Source organism: Rhinoraja longicauda, chromosome 27 (assembly GCF_053455715.1).
Source record: "Rhinoraja longicauda isolate Sanriku21f chromosome 27, sRhiLon1.1, whole genome shotgun sequence".
Taxonomy (NCBI): Eukaryota; Metazoa; Chordata; class Chondrichthyes; order Rajiformes; family Arhynchobatidae; genus Rhinoraja; species Rhinoraja longicauda.
The window spans coordinates 2,469,055-2,488,163 of record NC_135979.1 but is presented as its reverse complement, the minus strand read 5'-3'; the positions used below and the strand labels follow the sequence as shown (position 1 = coordinate 2,488,163).

General features: G+C 46.5%; 1 protein-coding gene across 1 annotated transcript; it reads right to left on the bottom strand.

Annotated features, from left to right (window-relative positions):
- Window positions 1-13,542: 13,542 nt before the first annotated feature.
- cited4b (Cbp/p300-interacting transactivator, with Glu/Asp-rich carboxy-terminal domain, 4b) lies at window positions 13,543-16,472 on the bottom strand. The gene is made up of 2 exons (XM_078423204.1): window positions 16,316-16,472; window positions 13,543-15,556 (listed from the first exon to the last, which is right to left on the bottom strand). Exon 2 carries the CDS (start codon window positions 15,545-15,547, stop codon window positions 14,855-14,857), a length of 693 nt encoding a protein of 230 aa, XP_078279330.1. The 5' UTR covers window positions 15,548-15,556; window positions 16,316-16,472; the 3' UTR covers window positions 13,543-14,854.
- Window positions 16,473-19,109: the final 2,637 nt, after the last annotated feature.

Here is a 19,109-nt window from a genome sequence, read left to right as displayed (position 1 = left end):
GCTGTTGCAGTAGTCCAGACGGGAGGTGATGAAGGTGTGGATGAGGGTTTCTGCAGCTGTGGAGGAGAGGGATGGACGGAGACGGGCAATGTTTTTGAGGTGGAAGAAGGCTGTCTTTGTGATGTGTTTGTCGAAGGAGAGGGTTTGATCAAAGATGATTCCAAGATTCCGGATGTGAGGGGAGGTGGATACTGGGAGACCATCAATATTGAGGATGAAGTTTTGGGTGGATTTGGTGAGCGCTTTTGGACCAATGATGATGATTTCAGATTTGTTGCAGTTGAGTTTGAGGAAATTTGATTGAAGCCAAGATTTTATTTCAGTGATGCAGTTTGTCAGTGTAGAGTGTGGTGGTGGAGATGAGGAGCTGGATATCATCGGCGAAACAGTGGAAGTTGAGACCATGACGGCGGATTAATTGACCAAGGGGGAACAGGTAGAGGATGAAGAGGAGGGGGCCAAGGACTGAGCCTTGGGGGACACCTTGGGGGAGGGGAGCGGTGGGGGATTTACAGTTGTTAATGGAGATGAACTGGTGCCTGTCAGAGAGGTAAGATTTGAACCAGGATAGGGCTGTGCCGGTGATGTTAAAGGAGGTTTCAAGTCGGGTGAGGAGAATGGAGTGATTTATGGTGTCAAAGGCGGCGCTGAGGTCAAGTAGGATGAGGATGTTGAGGTTGCCAGCGTCGGAGGCGAGGAAAAGGTCGTTTGTGATTTTGAGGAGCGCAGTTTCAGTACAGTGGTTGGAGCGGAATCCGGATTGGAAAGTTTCATACAGGTTATTGGTAGAGAGGTGGTATTTGAGTTGGGAAGCTACAGCACGTTCCAAAACTTTGGACAGAAAGGGTAGGTTGGAGATTGGTCTGAAGTTGTTTGGGGTGTCAGGGTTGAGACCAGGTTTTTTCAGAATGGGGGTGACAGCAGCGATTTTGAGGGATGGCGGGACGATGCCAGTGGACAGGGAGGAGTTTATTGTTGCAGTGATAAGTGGAGAGAGAGCAGGAAGGCAGGCCTTGACAAAGCTGGAGGGGATGGGGTCCAGAGAGCAGGTGGCAGTTTTTATTCCTGTGAAGAGGTCAGAGAGGTCGGTGGTGGAGACTGGGGACAACTGAGGCAGGGGTTGACAGGATAAGGGGGGGCAGGTGGTTTGAGGTGGAGCAGGTGCGTTGGTGGTTAAATGGTGGTTAAAGGTAGACACAAAATGCTGGAGTAACTTAGGTCAGGCAGCAACCCTGGAGAGAAGGAATGGGTGACTTTGGGTCGAGACCCTGCTTTAAGTAAGAATTTCATTGACTCAGCAGTCTTGACTCTTGAATGAACTACAAACAATGGGATACAGTCGTCGGGGTCAGGCAGTGCTTTATAGAAACACCTACCGGGCGGCACGGTAGCGCAGCAGTAGAGTTGCTGCTTTACAGCGAATGCAGCGCCGGAGACTCAGGTTCGATCCTGACTACGGGTTCTGCACTGTAAGGAGTTTGTACGTTCTCCCCGTGACCTGCGTGGGTTTTCTCCGAGATCTTCGGTTTCCTCCCACACTCCAAAGACGTACAGGTATGCAAGTTAATTGGCTGGGTAAATGTAAATGTAAAAATTGTCCCTAGTGGGTGTAGGATAGTGTTAATGTACGGGGATCACTGGGCGGCACGGACTTGGAGGGCCGAAAAAGGCCTGTTTCCGGCTGTATATATATGATATGATAACTATCAGGCTGTTCAATGCGACAACCTTCAAATAGGCTCTGAACAATGTATGCTTGGGGGCATTATTTTTGCACCATTTTTTATACACTGAACTTTTATATTTTTATTATGGATATTACAGATCACTAGGAAAATAACTGCAGATGCTGGTTCAAATTGAAGGTAGACACAAAATGCTGGAGTAACTCAGTGGGTCAGGCAGCATCCCAGGAGAGAAGGAGGGTGACATTTCGGGTCAAGACCCAAGGGTCTCTACTCGAAACGTCACCTATTCCTTCTCTCCTGAGATGCTGCCTGACTCGCTGATTTACTCCAGCATTTCGTATCTACCTTATGGAGCACTATGCTTACATTTCTGTCGTGCTGTTGCAAGGAAGAATTTCATTACTTTGTTTTGGTACATATGATAGTAAAACACTTGCTCACAGTTGAAGACTCCTCTGGGGAAAATTCACAAGGAAAGCATTAAGATTGCAAGACGTCGGTGACCTCGAAAGCCACAGGAGGCCACAGGAAAGCTACAAACAAAATCAATTTAAGTTCACATGAGATGTTGCTTTCCTTTTTCGGAGATGCAATGCGCAGGTACAATAAGGAATGCCGAAGGTGCCGAGATAAACAAATCTCATCTACCTGCATGTGATCCATATCCATCAGTCTAAAAGCCTCTAAATGCTGCTCTTGTATCGCCTCTGCCCCCACCACCCCAGGCAATACAATCCAAGTACCACCACTCTTAAAAACAATTACCCCACACATCTTTAACTTTTACCTCTCTCACCTCAAGCCTATGCCCTTCACTCTTTGACATTTCCACCCTGACTATCTTCCCTATTGCTGTCTAATTTTATATACTATCAGATCTCCCCTCTCCTGATACTCCAGAGAGAACGATCCAAGCCTGTCCAACCCCCCCAGTAGCTAATACCTCTGAGATCTTTGTGCTTATTCCAAATTAGTTCATTTTAATTGCTCTGTCTTTAGTGGTCATGCCTTGGGCTCCTAAAGATCCTAATTGTATCCATGATTTTCTTAACTCACTAAGTTTAATTTCTTTTTTTCTAATGAGGCTTGCTGTCATCTCTTGTTTCAGAATAGCCTTGTGATGGAACTGCACTGAGCTGAACCAACGAGTGTTGTGTCTACCAGGTTCCAGCCCTTGCAGAGGCTACAGTGAAGGGTTGGGTTTTTGTGTTTGGAAATACCTACCCTGTGCCATCAATAGAGGGCACCTGTGTTTGCTTATGGCTGCTCATAAGTAACTCCTTCATTCAAAGGTTTACACGAGTCAAGAAGTTTACAACAATGATCCTTTTACATCCAGAGAGTTGTGAATCTGGAATTCTCTTCCACAGAAGACAGTGGAGGCCAATTCATCGGATGTTTTCAAGAGAGTTGGATATAGCTCTTAGGGCTAATGGAATCAAGGGATATGGGGAGAAAGCAGGAACGGGGTACTGAATCTGGATGATCTGCCATGATCATATTGAATGGTGGTGCTAGTTCGAAGGGCTGAATGGCCTACTCCTGCACCAATATTCCATGTTTCTTACAAACTTCCACAGCCGCACTATAGGAAGCATATTGTCAGGTTGCATCACGGCTTGGATTAGGAACAGTTCTGCCCAAGACTGCAAGAAATTAAAAGAGTTGTAAATGGAGCCCAGCCCATCACACAGACCTGGCTCCCCACCATTGGCTCCATCTACACTTCACGCTGCCTTGGAAAAGCAGCTAACACCCCAGTCATTCCTTCTCCCCGCTCCCATGTGGCAGAAGGTACAGAAGCTTGAAAGCGTGCACCACCAGACTCGGGAACAGCTTCCTCTCCTCTGTTATCAGGCTTCTGAACGGTCCTTCCATAAGCTAGGGTACTGTCCGATTCACCTCTACCCCATTGTGGACATTGGCGGTGCTGGCTCAAAGGGCCGAATGGCCTCCTGCACCTGTTTACTATGGACTTTGTCTCTGGAACTGGTGCGCTACAATGCTGAGAGCTATCATCTGCACTCTGCATCTTCCCCTTGACTCTACCTATTAAGGTCATAAGGAAAAGGAATAGAATTAGGCCATTCAGCCCATCAAGGCTACTCCACCATTCAATCATGGCTGATCTTTCTCCTTGCCCCATTCCCCTGCCTTCTCCCCATAACCCCCAACACCGATACTCATTAAGAATCTATCTGTCTTGTACTTGAGTTTGACTTGATTGTATTTATGTATAGTATTAACTGATCTGATTGGAGAGCATGCAATGACTTGATAATAAAAACCTAAACCACTTTATTTCAATATTGCACTAATGTTATATTTTATACGTACCACTTCCGCCAGTACAACAGTTTATCACTTTTAAACGTGGCAATGAAAGATGCAATTATGGGAATTCCTTGGGTTATGAATAATATGATATATGGAAATCTAGATTTGCACAAATTTTCCTAGACAATTTAAATACTTTTTTTTTTTAGACAATTGATCCCATTTCCCACATCTGAGCTGTAGGGAGAGGTTGAGCAGGCTGGGTCTCTATTCCTTGGAGCGCAGGAGGATGAGGGGTGATCTTACAGAGGTGTATAAAATCATGAGAGGAATAGATCGGGTAGATGCATTGTGTCTCTTGCCCAGAGTAGGGGAATCGTGGACCAGAGGACATTGGTTTACAGTGAAGGCGAAACAGTTTAATAGGAATCTGAGGGGTAACTTTTTCCACACAAAGGGTGGTGGGTGTATGGAATGAGCTGCCAGAGGAGGTAGTTGAGGCTGGGACTATCCCAACATTTAAGAAACAGTTAGACAGGTACATGGATAGGACAGGTTTGGAGGGATATGGACCAAACGCGGGCAGGTGGGACTAGTGTAGCTGGGACATGTTGGCCGGTGTGGGCAAGTTGGGCCGAAGGGCCTGTTTCCACACTGTATCACTCTGACTCTATGACTCTGTACACTCAAGGCAATTTACAGAGAGCCAATTAACCTACAAACCCACACATCTTTGGGAAGTGGGAGGAAACCCACGTCATCAGAAGGAAAACACAGCACCCAAAGTCAGGATTGAATCTGGGTCTCTGGCGCTGTGAGGCAGCAGCTCTACCAGCTCCATCACTGCCACATTTACACACAGTTAAAAACCATAGTAGGATATTGTACGTCCAAAACCATTGTCAGCCGAAATATCCAACCAAAAGCTGCTATAACTCACAATTTTCTTTAGATAGACACAAAAACCTGGAGTAACTCAGCGGGTCAGGCAGCGTCTCTGGAGAAAAGGAATAGGTGACATTTTGGGTTGAGACCCTTCAGACCAGAAACATCACTTGTTCCTTTTCTCCAGAGATGCTGTCTGACCCGCTGAGTTACCCCAGCACTTTGTGTCTACCTTTGGTGTAAACCAGCATCTGCAGTTCCTTGCTACACAACTTTCCTGAGCAGCTTAGTTTCCAAACACCCAGATCTGTTGCTGACTCAAAATATCCTCCTGTACGAGGGTGGTAATGTATTCCTGTAGACATATAATAGTTCAAATGGTGAAGGTGATTTGGGATGGACCATATCATTCCGTAAATTAACAAATGGCTCAATTTGTTAAAAAAAAGTTTAACTCAAAGAAGTAACATGATTGTGAATTTTTAATTATAAGTCCAACTGCTTTAAAATCTGAAAAGTCTTTTTAAGGACTCAGCATTTATGCTGAACTGCATACTTTGTCAGAGTTGCTGCATTTGAATGCTTTTCAGAGTTATACAGTGTGGTAACAGGCTCTTTGGCCCAACTTGCCCGCACCAAGCAAGATGCCCCATCTACATAAGTACCTGCATTTGGCCCACATCCTTTTAAACCCTATTCATGTACCTGTCCAAATGTCTTTTAAATGCTGTTATAGTATCTGCTTCAACTACCTCCTTTGGCAGCTTGATCCATACACCCACCACCCTTTTTGTGAAAATGTTGCCCCTCAGGTTCCTATTACATCTTTCACCTCTCATCTTAAACCCATGTCTGGTTCTTGATTCCCCATCTCTGGCTTTCTCTACATATCTGCCCCATCTATTCCCCTCATGGCCCTCGACATCTCTGCAAGATGACTAATCGGCCTCCTGCACTCCAAGGTATAAAGTCCTAGCCTGCCCCAACCTCGCCTTATAGCTCAGGGTCTCGAGTCCTGGCAACATGCTGGTAAATAGGGAGAATTATTCAGCAAACAGAAATTGTCCTTATGACAATGTTGTAGCATTTAAACTTCAGGTTTACTGGGCAATTTCTATTATAAATCCCCTCAGTAAATTTAGAAACAAGGAACTGCAGATGCTGGTTTACCAAGGAAAGGCACAGAATGCTGGAGTAACAGCGAGTTAGTCAGCATCCCTGGAGAACATGGATAGGTGACGTTTAGTTTTATTTATTGTCACGTGTACAGAGATAATGAAAAGCTTGTTGTGTTCTATCCAGTCATCGGAAAGACTGTACACGATTCCAATTGAGCCGTCTGTAGTATACAGATACATGATAAAGGCAATAACATTTAGTGCAAGATAAAGTCCAGAAAAATCAGATTAAAGATAGTCTGAGGGTCTCTAATGAGGTGGATAGTAGTGCAGGACTGCTCTCTAGTTGGAGATAGGATGACTCAGTTGCCTGATAACAGCTTGGGAGAAACTGTCCCCCGAATCTGGAGGTGTGTGTTTTCACACTTCTATACCTTTTGCCTGATGGGAGAGGGGGAAGAGCGAGTGAGACTGATCTTTGATTATGCTGCTGACCTTGCCGATGCAGCAGGTTGGACTATTCAGATTGATTGCAGGGGTGGGGAAAATCTAGCTTTAATCCCCCCCACCCCTGAAATCAGTCTGAAGAAGGGATCCGACCCGAAACCTATCCACGTTCTCCAGATATGCTGCTCGACTTGCCGACTTACTCCTGCATTTTGCATTTTCACTGGGCGGCACAGCGGTAGAGCTGCTGCCTCGCAGCGCCAGAGACCCGGGTTCAATCATGAACACGGGTGCTGTCTGTACGGAGTTTGTACGTTCTCCCCGTGGGTTTTCTCCGGGCGCTCCGGTTTCCTCCCACACTCCAAAGACGTGCAGGTTTGTAGATTAATTGACGTTGGTAAAAGTTTATAAATTGTCCCTCATGTATAGGGTAGTGCTAGTGTACGGGGGGGATCGCTGGTCGGCGTGGACTCGGTGGGCCGAAGGGCGTTTCCATGCTGTGTCTAAACTAAACACTGAATAAATTTATTAAGGTGTGAGTACACCTTTCTCCAGCAGAGGCAGTGTGACTCCACTACAACCCAGAGCTAGTAACTACCTTAGTTAGAGTCAAGAGAACCAACAATTTGTAATTGTCAATTAATTCTCATGTGTACTGATAAGGGAACAGTGAAATTGCAGCTGCTTAAAAGGCCCGCAAATACAATGCACACAGAAAATATCCCTTTTTTTTTTTAATGAACAAATTAATAGCTAATTTTTCACAAAATGCTGGAGTAACTCAGGTCAGGCAGCAGGGTCTCGACCTGAAACGTCGCCCATTCCTTCTCTCTTGAGATGCTGCCTGACCTGCTGAGTTACTCCAGCATTTTGTGAATAAATACCTTCGATTTGTACCAGCATCTGCAGTTATTTTCTTAAATTAATAGCTAATATTAGTGCAAGAACTGGACTCCTTAGTGCAACCAAAGACAGTCCATAGAAGTTCATAGTTGTGATTAGGTTTGCAGTAACGTTCAAGAGTCTGATAGCGTAAGAAAATAACCAGATGCTGGTACAAATCGAAGGTATTTATTCACAAAATGCTGGAGTAACTCAGCCGGTCAGGCTGCATCTCAGGAGAGAAGGAATGGGTGACGTTTCGGGTCGAGACCCTTCTTCAGACTGATGGTTATTGAGTAGAAGCTGTTTAGTTTAGTGATACAGCGCGGAAACAAGCCCTTCGGCCCACCGGGTCCGCGCCAACCAGCGATCCCCGCACATTAACACTATCCTACACCCACTAGGGACAGTTTTTACATTGACCGAGCCAATTAACCTACAAACCTGTACGTCTTTGGAGCGTGGGAGGAAACAGAAGATCTCAGAGAAAAACCATGCAGATCACAGGGAGAACGTACAAACTCTGTAAAGACAGCACCCGTCGTCGGGATTGAACCCGGGTCATCGGTGCTGCATTCGCTGTAAGGCAGCAACTCTACCGCTGCACCACCGTGACCACTATATTCTAGTACCTGGTGGTCATGGTTTTCAGGCTCCTGTATCCTCTTCCCAATGGTAGGAGCAAAATGAGAGCATGACCAGGCTGGTGTGGGTCTCTGATGAGGCAGCACCTCCCGTAGATCCCTGTGATGGCGAGGAGGTCAGTACCTGTGATGGACTGTTGGCTATGTCCACCACTCTGTAGTCTCCTGTAACCTCTGTACAGTGGCAGTGCTGGCTCCAAGGGCCGAATGGCCTCCTCCTGCACCTATTGTCTGTAATTTCAATAGTGCTTTGTCATGTGTGTACGTCAGTGAAATTCTTTTTGCACAGCTCATACATGCACGAGTTGCCATATTTCAGCGCTATTTACAAAAAGTCCACACGATCACTGTACTGGAGCAGCTCGTGATCCAGGCGAGCCCCAGGCTGCTGTGGGGCCTCCTCCATCACCCTCGACCGGCTCGGCCCACCGACCCCCGTCCCTCTCCTCACTTCCACGCTGTATCTCCAAAGTAAACAATTTGCCTCCCACTCTCTAGCCCTTCTCCACAGTGATGCATGATCTGAAATCCCACTTCAGAAGAGAAGTTCATAAGTGATAAGAGCAGAATTAGGCCATTCAGCCCATCGAGTCTACTCTGCCTTTCTATCATGGCTGATCTATCTATCCCTCTCAACCCCATTCTCTTTGCTTCTCCCCATAACCCCCAACATCCCCGTGCTAATCAAGAATCTGTCAATCTCCACCTTAAAAAAAAATCAATTGGCTTGGCCTCCACAGCAGTCTGGGGTAATGAATTCCACAAATTCACCACCCTCTGACTAAAGAAATTCCTCCTCATCTTCCGAAAGGAAGATCCTTTTACTTTGAGACCATAACCTCTGGTCTTAGAGTCTCCCACTAGCAGAAACATCCTGTCCACATCCACTCTATCCAAGCCATGAAGGATTGACTGAAGAATACAATGACTTTATAAACACAAACAGGAATGAAAGTATCACACTTGTGCTAGCACCTACCCTAGGGTTGCCAACTATCTCACTCCCAAATACGGGACAAGGTGACGTCACCGCCCCGCGCCCCCATGTGCCCTCACCCAGCCAGTGGCCACATGCTCCCGCTCCACCAATGGTGGCCACCCGGGCCGGGAGGCGGATTGTGTAGGAAAAAAAGCTGCAGGTGCTGGTTTAAAATCAAAGGTAGACACAAAAAGCTGGAGTAACTCAACGTGTCAGGTAACATCTATGGAGAGAAGGAATGGGTGACGTTTCGGGTCGAAGACCAGAAACATCACACATTCCTTCTCTCCAGAGATGCCGCTGAGTTACTCCAGCTTTGTGTCTACCCGGGAAGTGGGTTGCTACGCAACCTCCGTTAGGCTGTGCCACTCTGTCCTGAAAGTCGGCACAGATTTTAACCAGCGTCTGCAGTTTTTTTCCTACCACACTGTCCGGGCCTACAGCCCGAAGAACAGTCTGAAGAAGGGTCTCGACCCGAAACGTTGCCCATTCCTTCTCTCCCAAGATGCTGCCTGACCTGCTGAGTTACTCCAGCATTTTGTAAATAAATACCTTCGATTTGTACCAGCATCTGCAGTTATTTTCTTTAACTTCAAGAGATTTGTCAGGTGATAATCACTGGTTAATATTTATCCATGTATCCTTCATCCCACTAGTTTATTAAAACTTTTGAGCAACTCTGCAAAAATCACAATGTCTACAAAACATTCTATGCATTTGTTTTTTCAAACAGGTGTCTATTTCAAGATTTTTTAAAATAAGATTAAATAGTTGATCTCGTTCTCGGTTTGTCTTGATAAGGTTGTTCACATTTCCTGTCGGTGGACGTCAAAACAGGAAGGCGGTGGTTTCTGTGCAGTTGTTTGTCAGATGCAGGAGAAATACAAAATCAAATACTTCCCACGAATATCTAAAAGGGTTAACGTATCGTAATGAAAAATAGCAGCTCAGCTGATTTGCATAGAAAACAAGTCAGAGTCCAATTGTTAATTTTAGACTTTAGAGAAAATAGAAATGAGTTTAGTCTTGTTTAGTTCAGAGATACAGCGTGGAAACAGGCCCTTCAGCTCAGAGTCCGTGCCGACCAGCGATCACCCCGTACACTAACACTATCCTACACACACTAGGGGCAATTTACAATTTTAACTGAAGCCATTTAACCTCCAAACCTGTACGTCTTTGGAGTGTGGGAGGAAACCGGAGCAAACCCAAGTAGTTACGGGAAGAACGTACAAACTTCGTACAGACAGGACCCGCGGTCAGGATCGAACCCGGGTGTCTGGCGCTGTGAGGCAGCAACTCTACCGCTGCGCCAAAGAAAGTTGATATTGAGGAAGCATCATCTCCAACAATTCTCCCACCGTTTCTAAAGGCAAGAGATGGCAGAGGCTGGAACCTGGGGCAAAAAGACACAAAGTGTTGGAGGGTCTCGGCGGGTCAAGCAGCGTCTGCCAAGGAAGAATCTCTCTCCCCCCCCCCCCCCATCTCCCGATCAAAAACACCACCGTGCCTGGACCCAGCACCACACTTCCCAACTCTTTCCCCACAACTGTCCCCGCATATCTTCCTCCCAGCTTTCTCCCCTCTAAAGCTGAAGAAAGGTTCTGACCTGAAACGTCACTTATCCATTTTCTCCAGAGACACTGCCTGCCCCACTGAGTTACTCCAGCACTTTGTGTCCATCTTCGGTATAAACCAGCATCTGCAGTTCCTTCCCAAGCATCTTTCCTGCAACAGGCTGGCCGAAATTGAACACGATGGTCCAAAATTCATTCAAGATTGATTTACCTTCTCTGCCTCCCAGTTAGTTACTCAATGGGACACCCTTCAACAAAATGGCCAAAACTTACAATGGACTTTCTAACACCTGCGGATATTGTAAATAACACTACCTCCGGATAATATCAGTCGGGTAGTGGTTACGATGGTACAACAATGCTTCAGAAAGCAACAAAACCAACATTTGCATCTAGCCACCGACCTAGAAATTGGAGTGCACCTGCATGTTTGCAGCCTCTTAGTTTATGCACCAATAATCAGATATCTGTGCAGATGCTGGTTTAAACCGAAGATAGACACAAAAAGGTGGAGTAACTCAGCAGGACAGGCAGCATCTCCAGAGCTATTCCTTTTCTCCAGAGATGCTGTCTGACCCGCTGAGTTACTCCAGCTTCGTGTCTATATTCATAGATACATGATTGCGATCAGCATCCCAAAGCACCAAGTTCCTGGTGAGGTACCCGTGTTATTTTGACAATGGGAATAGCCACATTGATAATGGCGGTGTTATCAGACACCTAGAACAGAAAACGCAAAGGATGTCAAAAGTCGATGTTATTTCCATATTTTGAAATACTCTCATGGGGTAAAGGTAATTAGTTCAGATCAGAGATACCACATGGAAAGGCCCTTCAGCCCATGCCAACCATTTAACACCCATTCATGTTAGTTCTGTGTAGGACAGAACTGCAGATGCTGGTTTAAATCGAAGGTAGACACAAAGTGCTGGAGTAACTCAGCGGGACAGGCAGCTTTGACACAAAATGCTGCCTGACGCGCTGAGTTACTCCAGCATTTTGGGCCTACCCATATTAGTTCTATGTTGCCCGACTCTCTCATCCACTCTCCACACACTAGGGGGAATTTAAAGAGGGCCAATAAACCCATAAATCTTTGGGATGTGGGAGGAAACCCATGTGGAGAATGTACACATTCTCACACAGGCAGCACCTGTAGTCTGGATCGAACCCAGGTCTCTGGCGCTGTGATTAAAACACAAGATGCTAACAAGTAACAAGATCAATCCGCCTCACAATTTCTATAGGCACTCCAATTGGATTCAAAATTTAATTTGCTGCTTTTTAATCAATGAGATATGAACATAAAAGATCCTCGCGCTCAGACTGAAAAGGGGAAATAAATTTAAAATCCCAAATTTCATCCCTGAAATTCAATGTTAAACTCAAAAGTTACGTGCCGAGTCTACCAGCTGTTTATCTCTGCCGTTTGTTGTACATTGATTATATTTAACTGATCAGCAGATCACATTTCAGAAAAAGGATTTGTGAGAAAGAGCATAAAGATTTAATTTTACTGAAAACACAATACTATCAAACTCAATTTCTTCATTAGTAGAGCACAGGTACTTTACAGGCAGTTGGGCAACTTTTAGCTCAACTTAATTCCTGTTCTTATCAGGAAGCAGCTTTTACCAAAGTTGTAGAAATCTTATTGTCCTAGTTAAAACCATTTAAAAACTGAGGTGAGAAGAAACCTTTTCACCCAGAGAGTTGTGCATTTGTGAAATTCTCTGCCACAGAGGGCAGTGGAGGCCAATTCACTGGATGAATTCAAAAGAGAGTTAGATAGAGCTCTAGGGGCTAGCGGAATCAAGGGAGATGGGGAGAAGGCAGGCACAGGTTACTGATTGTGGACCATCAGCCATGATCACAATGAATGGCGGTGCTGGCTCGAAGGGCCAAATGGCCTCCTCCTGCACCTATTTTCTATGTTTTAAACCTGACTTGGTACCATGCAACAAACACTTTTCACTGTACCTTAGCACATGACAATAATAAACTAAACCACAACTAAACTAAACTCAGTGAACCAGATGGGTTATTAGGAGAATCAGAGGCCTTGATCTTGAGACTTTTAATTTATCTACTTGAATTTGAACTCACAATTTCATAAGTGATAGGAGCAATATTAGGCCATTCGGCCCATCAAATCTACTCTGCCATTCAATCATGGCTGATCTATCTTTCCCGCTCAACCTCATTCTCCTGCCTTCTCCCCATAACCCCTGACACCCGAACTGATCCAGTATCTATCAATTTCCACCTTAAAAATATCCACTGACTTTGCTTCCACCGCCTTCTGTTGCAACTAAAAACAAGTTCTACAATTTTTTCACGTTAGGGGGTATGGAGAGAAGGCAGGTACAGGTTACTGAGCTGGATGATCAGCCATGATCACATTGAATGGCGGTGCTAGCTCGAAGGGCCGAATGGCCTACTCCCGCACCTATTGTCTATTGAAACTGGTTTCCATTTGGAAATAAAAGTTCAAAATTAGTGAATTTCCACCAAATCACTATTAAAACCATTTCTGAAGATACTTTAGAAGTATAGATATAAGGAACTGCAGATTCTGTTTGCAAAAAAAAAAGGTGCAAAGTGCTGGAGGAACTCAGCAGGTCGGCAGCATCTCCGATTAGGTGATGCATGTTCTCCAGAGAAGCTGCCTGACCTGCCGAGTTACTCCAGCACTCTGTGTCTTTTAAAAAAAACTAAATTTTAAAAGAATTTTAAAAATAGACAGAGTGCTGGAGAACCTCGTGGGTCAGGCTGCATCTCTGGAAAACATGGATAGGTGACGTTTAGGGTCGGGACCCATCCTCAGATTGAGATGTTGCCTGACCCCGCTGAGTTACTCCAGCACTTTGTCCCATTTCTTTTGTTGCAAACCAGCATCTGCAGTTCCTAATTTCTACATCTTAAACCTAATATCAAGTTCTACTCACGCTATTTCTGAATGCAATTTTTTTTTTAAAACCTTTGCTACATTGGGTTGAGGCCAATGAAAAATATTCGAGGAAAAAAAAAAGAAGTTCGAGTAACTTTAAATGAAACGTCTTTATTTATTTTTTGTGGGTTTTTTTTTTTTTTTTTTTGCTTTAAAAGTCTCGCCTCATTGATCAACAATGAGGAGCTGGAGTTTACTAACCCGAACGAAACAGGAGATGGCGGTCGCAACCGGTGGTGGACAAAATGTAAGCAATCCCAAAGCAAAAAAAAAACCTTAAGATAGAGACAAGAAAGTACAGTTCTACTTTATATTGGTCTGGTTCGTAATAGTTAAACATCATACACGATTGCATCAGTCGTAAACAGCTCCCCTCAGAAACTACTTTGTTTAAAAATAATATTTCTTCTTTAAACACACACGCACACACACAAATACATTTAATACCCCACGTTGCTGCAGTCAAGTTTCCAATTGAGGGCTGAACAATGGTGAAAGTTCTGACTGGAGTCTCAAGTTCCCCTCCGACTTGGATCGCTGTTACTCTCAAGAAACAATGGCCCTTATGGTCTTCTTATCCAGACCAATATATATATATATATTATATATATCAACCCATGCGACATAATTGCAGAGGATCAGAGCTGTTTGTGGTTTTTAAAAAAAAGGAAATCAATTAATAGATGATGAGTTTCAATGCAAACGTCGAGACTGCATTTTCCACTAAAGTACCTTTTCGTTTTGTAATGAAGCAGATTGCAATCGCAGGTTAACAAATCTTCTACCAATCTTGGAGAGGGTCAGGGATATTTTGATGCGGATTATTATTATTTTTTTAAATTTGTTTTCCACGAGGCAGACGTGCGTTGTTTAAGCAAACTTCAAGGAACAAAACACAGACCGAGCAGAGAGAGAGATGGGAGGGGGGAGAGAAACAAAAAAAACAACAAAGGGCTTGAGTGTCTCTTTAAAGAGTAACGCTGTGCGGGTTTGCCACACGCTCTCTCCGGAGAAACCGGACACCATTTGCAGTGCAAAATTCCCAATGTTTGTAACCGGCGATCCACAAAAGAAAAATCATATATATATATATAATTTTTTTAAGTGTTTTTTTTTCTGCTTGTGTTGTTGAAAACTCGTTGTCCCTGTGTGTGTGCGAGTGTGTGTGTGTGTGTGTGATTGTGTGTGTGTGTGTGTGTGTGTGTGTGTGTGTGTGATTGTGGTGTGTGCGTGTGTGTGTAATTTGGTGTGTGTGTGATTGTGTGAGTGAGATTGTGTGTGTGTGTAATTTGGTGTGTGTGTGTGATTGTGTGTGTGTGTGTGTGAGATTGTGTGTGTGTAATTTGGTGTGTGTGTGTGTGTGTGATTGTTAGATTTTGTGTGTGTCTCTCTCTCTCTCTCTCTCTCTCAGCAGGTCACTGTGCTCTGGTGCTGCTTGTGAACAAAGTCTGAAATGAAATCGAACTCGTTCTGTCCCAGCCACAGCTCGGGCAGTTCTTGAATGCGGTCTAACCCCAGTTCCAACACGAGAGACGTCAACACGTCCTCGTCGATCAGGTCGGTGTCCATAACGTTCAAGGAGAGAGCCGGGGAGGCGGCGTGGGGGAGAGTAGGGAGCGGAGACTGAGCCAGCGAGCCGCGGTACTGTGGACTGTTCCCCTGGGCCAAGCCGCTGTTCATCGCCATCAGCGGGTGCCCGTGATACTGGTTGTTGAGTTTCTGTAGGTGTACAGTGGCCATCAGCTGCTGTGGGCTGAGACTGTCCAGGAACTGCTGTTGCTGCTGCTGCTGCTGCTGCTGCTGCTGCTGTTGTTGTTGCTGTTGTTGTTGTTGCTGTTGCTGGCTGCTGTACATCACGTTGGCCGGCATCTGGTGATGGACCATCCCGCCTGTCATGTTGGCCATGCCGGGCCTCGACCTCCCCACCGCCCCGCTGTCCATGTTAGCCCCGCTGTAGTGAAGCATCTGCTCTCGTCTCAAGCCCGGCTGTGCCAGCGGCGGGCCCTGCAGTCCGTTTAAACCCATCCGGTAGCTCTGAAGTCCATTGGAGCCGTCGGAAAACCGCCCTGGATTCACCGACATCATTATATGTTCCGCCATCTCCGGGTGCTGCAACACACACACACCAATATTAGTTAGCACTCACAGTGGAGACAACTTCCCAGCGCTGCCTGCCGGGCACCAATCTTGTAAAGATCTGCACACACGTTTATATTGTCTGTAGGAGCCATTTCTTTCTTTCTCTTCCCCCTCATCCCACCACCCCTCACTCCACCCCCCACCCACCTCACCAACACCCCCCCACCCCACCTCACCCCCCCCCCCCACACCACCCCCCACCCACCTCACCCCACACCACCTCCTACCCCACCATACAAACCACCCCCCCCACACACCACCCCCACCCACCCCCCACCCACCTACCTCACCAACAACCCCCCACCCCACCTCACCCCCCCCCCCACACCCACCCCTCACACCACCCCCCACCACCTCACCTCCACCACCTCACCTCCACCCCCCCCATACACACCACCCCCCCCATACACACCACCCCCCCCATACACACCACCACCCCCACACACCACCACCCCCACACACACCACCCCCACCCCACCTCACCCCACTTCACCATCCCCCTCATCCCACACCACCCCACCCCACCCACCCCCCACCCCCCACCCCACCCCCCACCCCACCCCACCCCACCCCACCCACCCCCCACCAACGATTAACCGGCTCACACAGTCAAACGATTAAGTCTCGCTTACTTCAGCGAGTCCGGCAGCTAAAGTACAACAGGGGAGGAAAAAAAGAAAAGAAATCCAGCGAGCGATACAAACAAACAAAAAATAATAATAATCTGACCTTCGCCAGTTTCAGAAAAGACTGCGAGCTGCAACTGATTCCCGGACACGGCGGCCACCACAATCTCCTGCGAGAAGCTCAGCTCAGCTCAGCTCAGCTCAGCTCACTGTGCTCATGTTCCACCAGATCTCCAACACAAGACAAGCCCAGTCTCCAGCTAAACCGCGCCTCCAGATCATGGCCCGGGTGCGGATTATATACACGCCGCGACATGGGTAGGGCTTCGCTCGACGCTACACGTCTCATCTGTTCACTCAATTGGCTGCGAGGCCGAGCGTTGTTCAGCCCCCCTGTTTACATTTTCACCAACCAATCCTTCTGCTGCCTGGTTTCCTGAATGTATTAAAGACAGACACACAAACAAAAACAGCTGGAGTAACTCAGCGGGTCAGGCAGCAGCTCCGGAGAGAAGGGAATGAATGGGTGACGGGCCACAGTTTAAGAATAAGGGGTAGATGCCATTTAGGACTGAGATGAGGAAAAACTTCTTCACCCAGAGAGTATAAGAAAATAACTGCAGATGCTGGTACAAATCGAAGGTATTTATTCAAAAAATGCTGGAGTAACTCAGCAGGTCAGGCAGCATCTCGGGAGAGAAGGAATGGGTGACGTTTCGGGTCGAGACCCTTCTTCAGACACCCAGAGAGTTGTGAATCTGTGGAATTCTCTGCCACAGAAGGCAGTGGAGGCCGATGCACTGGATGTTTTCAAGTTTTGGCTCTTGGGGCTAATGGAATCAAGGGGTATGGGGGAAAGCAGGAACGGGGTACTGATTGAGAATGATCAGCCATGATCACATTGAATGGCGCTGCTGGCTCGAAGGGCCGAATGGCTTACTCCTGCACCTATTTTCTATGTTTCGGGTCAAGACCCTTCTTCAGACTGAGAGTCAGGGGAGAGGGAGAAACATAGAGATATGGAAGGGCAAGGTGCGAAAACAAGAGATCAAAGGGGGTGACATGTGTAGGAAGGAACTGCAGATGCTGGTTTACACTGAAGATCGACACAAAATGCTGGAGTAACTCAGCGGGACAGGCAGCATCTCTGGAGAGAAGGAATGGGCGATGTTTTGGGTTGAGACCCTTCTTCAGGCTATCTGTAGATGCCTGTATCTGGCTCACATCCCTGTAAACCCAGGAACCCAAGGAACGTCAGATGTTGGTTTACATAGAGTTATAGAGTGATACAGTGTGGAAACCGGCCCTTCGGCCCAACATTGCCAACACCAGAGTTATCCAGCGGGTCAGGCATCATCTCTGGAGAGATGGAATGTGTGACGTTTTGGGTTCAAGACCCTTCTTCAGTCTGAGAGTCAGGGGAGAGGGAGATAGAGGGATAGGCAGGGGTGCAATGCTGCTGGGGCTCACTGGAGAACCACTCTGGTACCTTCTGTAAAAAAAAACAAACCCAAATAAACAGCGGGGAATTTAACAGCGGTCGCTCCAGCACCAGTGACAGCTCCGACACCCAAAACATTAGCACTGCAACACTGGGGATAAGGAAGGGTAAGGTGAGAGAACAAGACATCAAAGGGGATGAGGCTCAAGGAATGCATAGAATTGATCAGTCTGAAGAAGGGTCTTGACCCGAAACGTCACCCATTCCTTCTCTCCAGAGATGCTGCCTGACCCGCTGAGTTACTCCAGCATTTTGTGATACCTTCGATTTGTACCAGCATCTGCAGTTATTTTCCCAGAATTGATCATTGTGAGCTATGGGAACTTGGCAACAAAGCATACAGAGAGAAAATGTAATTAGGGGGATAGTCAATTTATTAGGGAGAACGAGGAAGGGGGAGGGTTGGAGAGGGAGGGGGGAGCTTGAGTTGGAGCAGTAACCTTGTGCCGAGGCACCGCAGGGCTGGTGGGTGTAATATGCAAGGGAGATCGCTCCTTGCAGGGAATGCCAGACTATTTACCTGATTTACATTTCCAATTTGCCACGAAGGTGATGGATGCAAGGATTGCCTGAAACCTGCCCTTCGGGATAATTACTGGCATGTTTCCCAGCGAGGAGTTAATACATTCGCCTGCAGTAACTATTATTGTTTACTTGTGTGGGAAGGAACTGCAGATGCAGGTTTACACCGCAGATAGACACAAAATGCCGAAGAAGGGTCTTGAGCCGAAACGCCAACCATTCCTTCCCTCCAGAGATGCTGCCTGACCCACTGCGTTACGGCAGCATTTGTGCCTATTATTATTTGTTTGTTATTTGTTAGTTTTTTTATCTTACATGCTGTATACTGAGCCTTTTTATGCAGGAAGGAACTGCAGATGCTGGTTTACACTGACGATGGACACAAAATGCTGGAGTAACTCAGCGGGACGGGCAGCATCTCTGGAGAGAACCCTTCTTCAGACCCGAAATTTCACACATTCCATTGTATTGTTCAGTTTCGGGACATATGACAATGAAACACTCTTGACTCTTTCATAATGTGTAGCATACAAACAAGGAACTGCAGATGCTGATTAATACTCAAAAGGACACAAAGTGCTGGAGTAACTCAGCGGGTCAGTCAGCATCTCTGGAGAACATGGATAGGTAACGTTTCACAGAGTGCTGGAGTAACTCAGCGGGTCAGGCAGCATCTCTGGAGAACATGACAATAGACAATAGACAATAGACAATAGGTGCAGGAAGGAGTAGGCCATTCAGCCCTTCGAGCCAGCACCGCCATTCAATGCGATCATGGCTGATCACTCTCAATCAGTACCCCGTTCCTGCCTTCTCCCCATACCCCCTCACTCCTCTATCCTTAAGAGCTCTATCCAGCTCTCTCTTGAAAGCA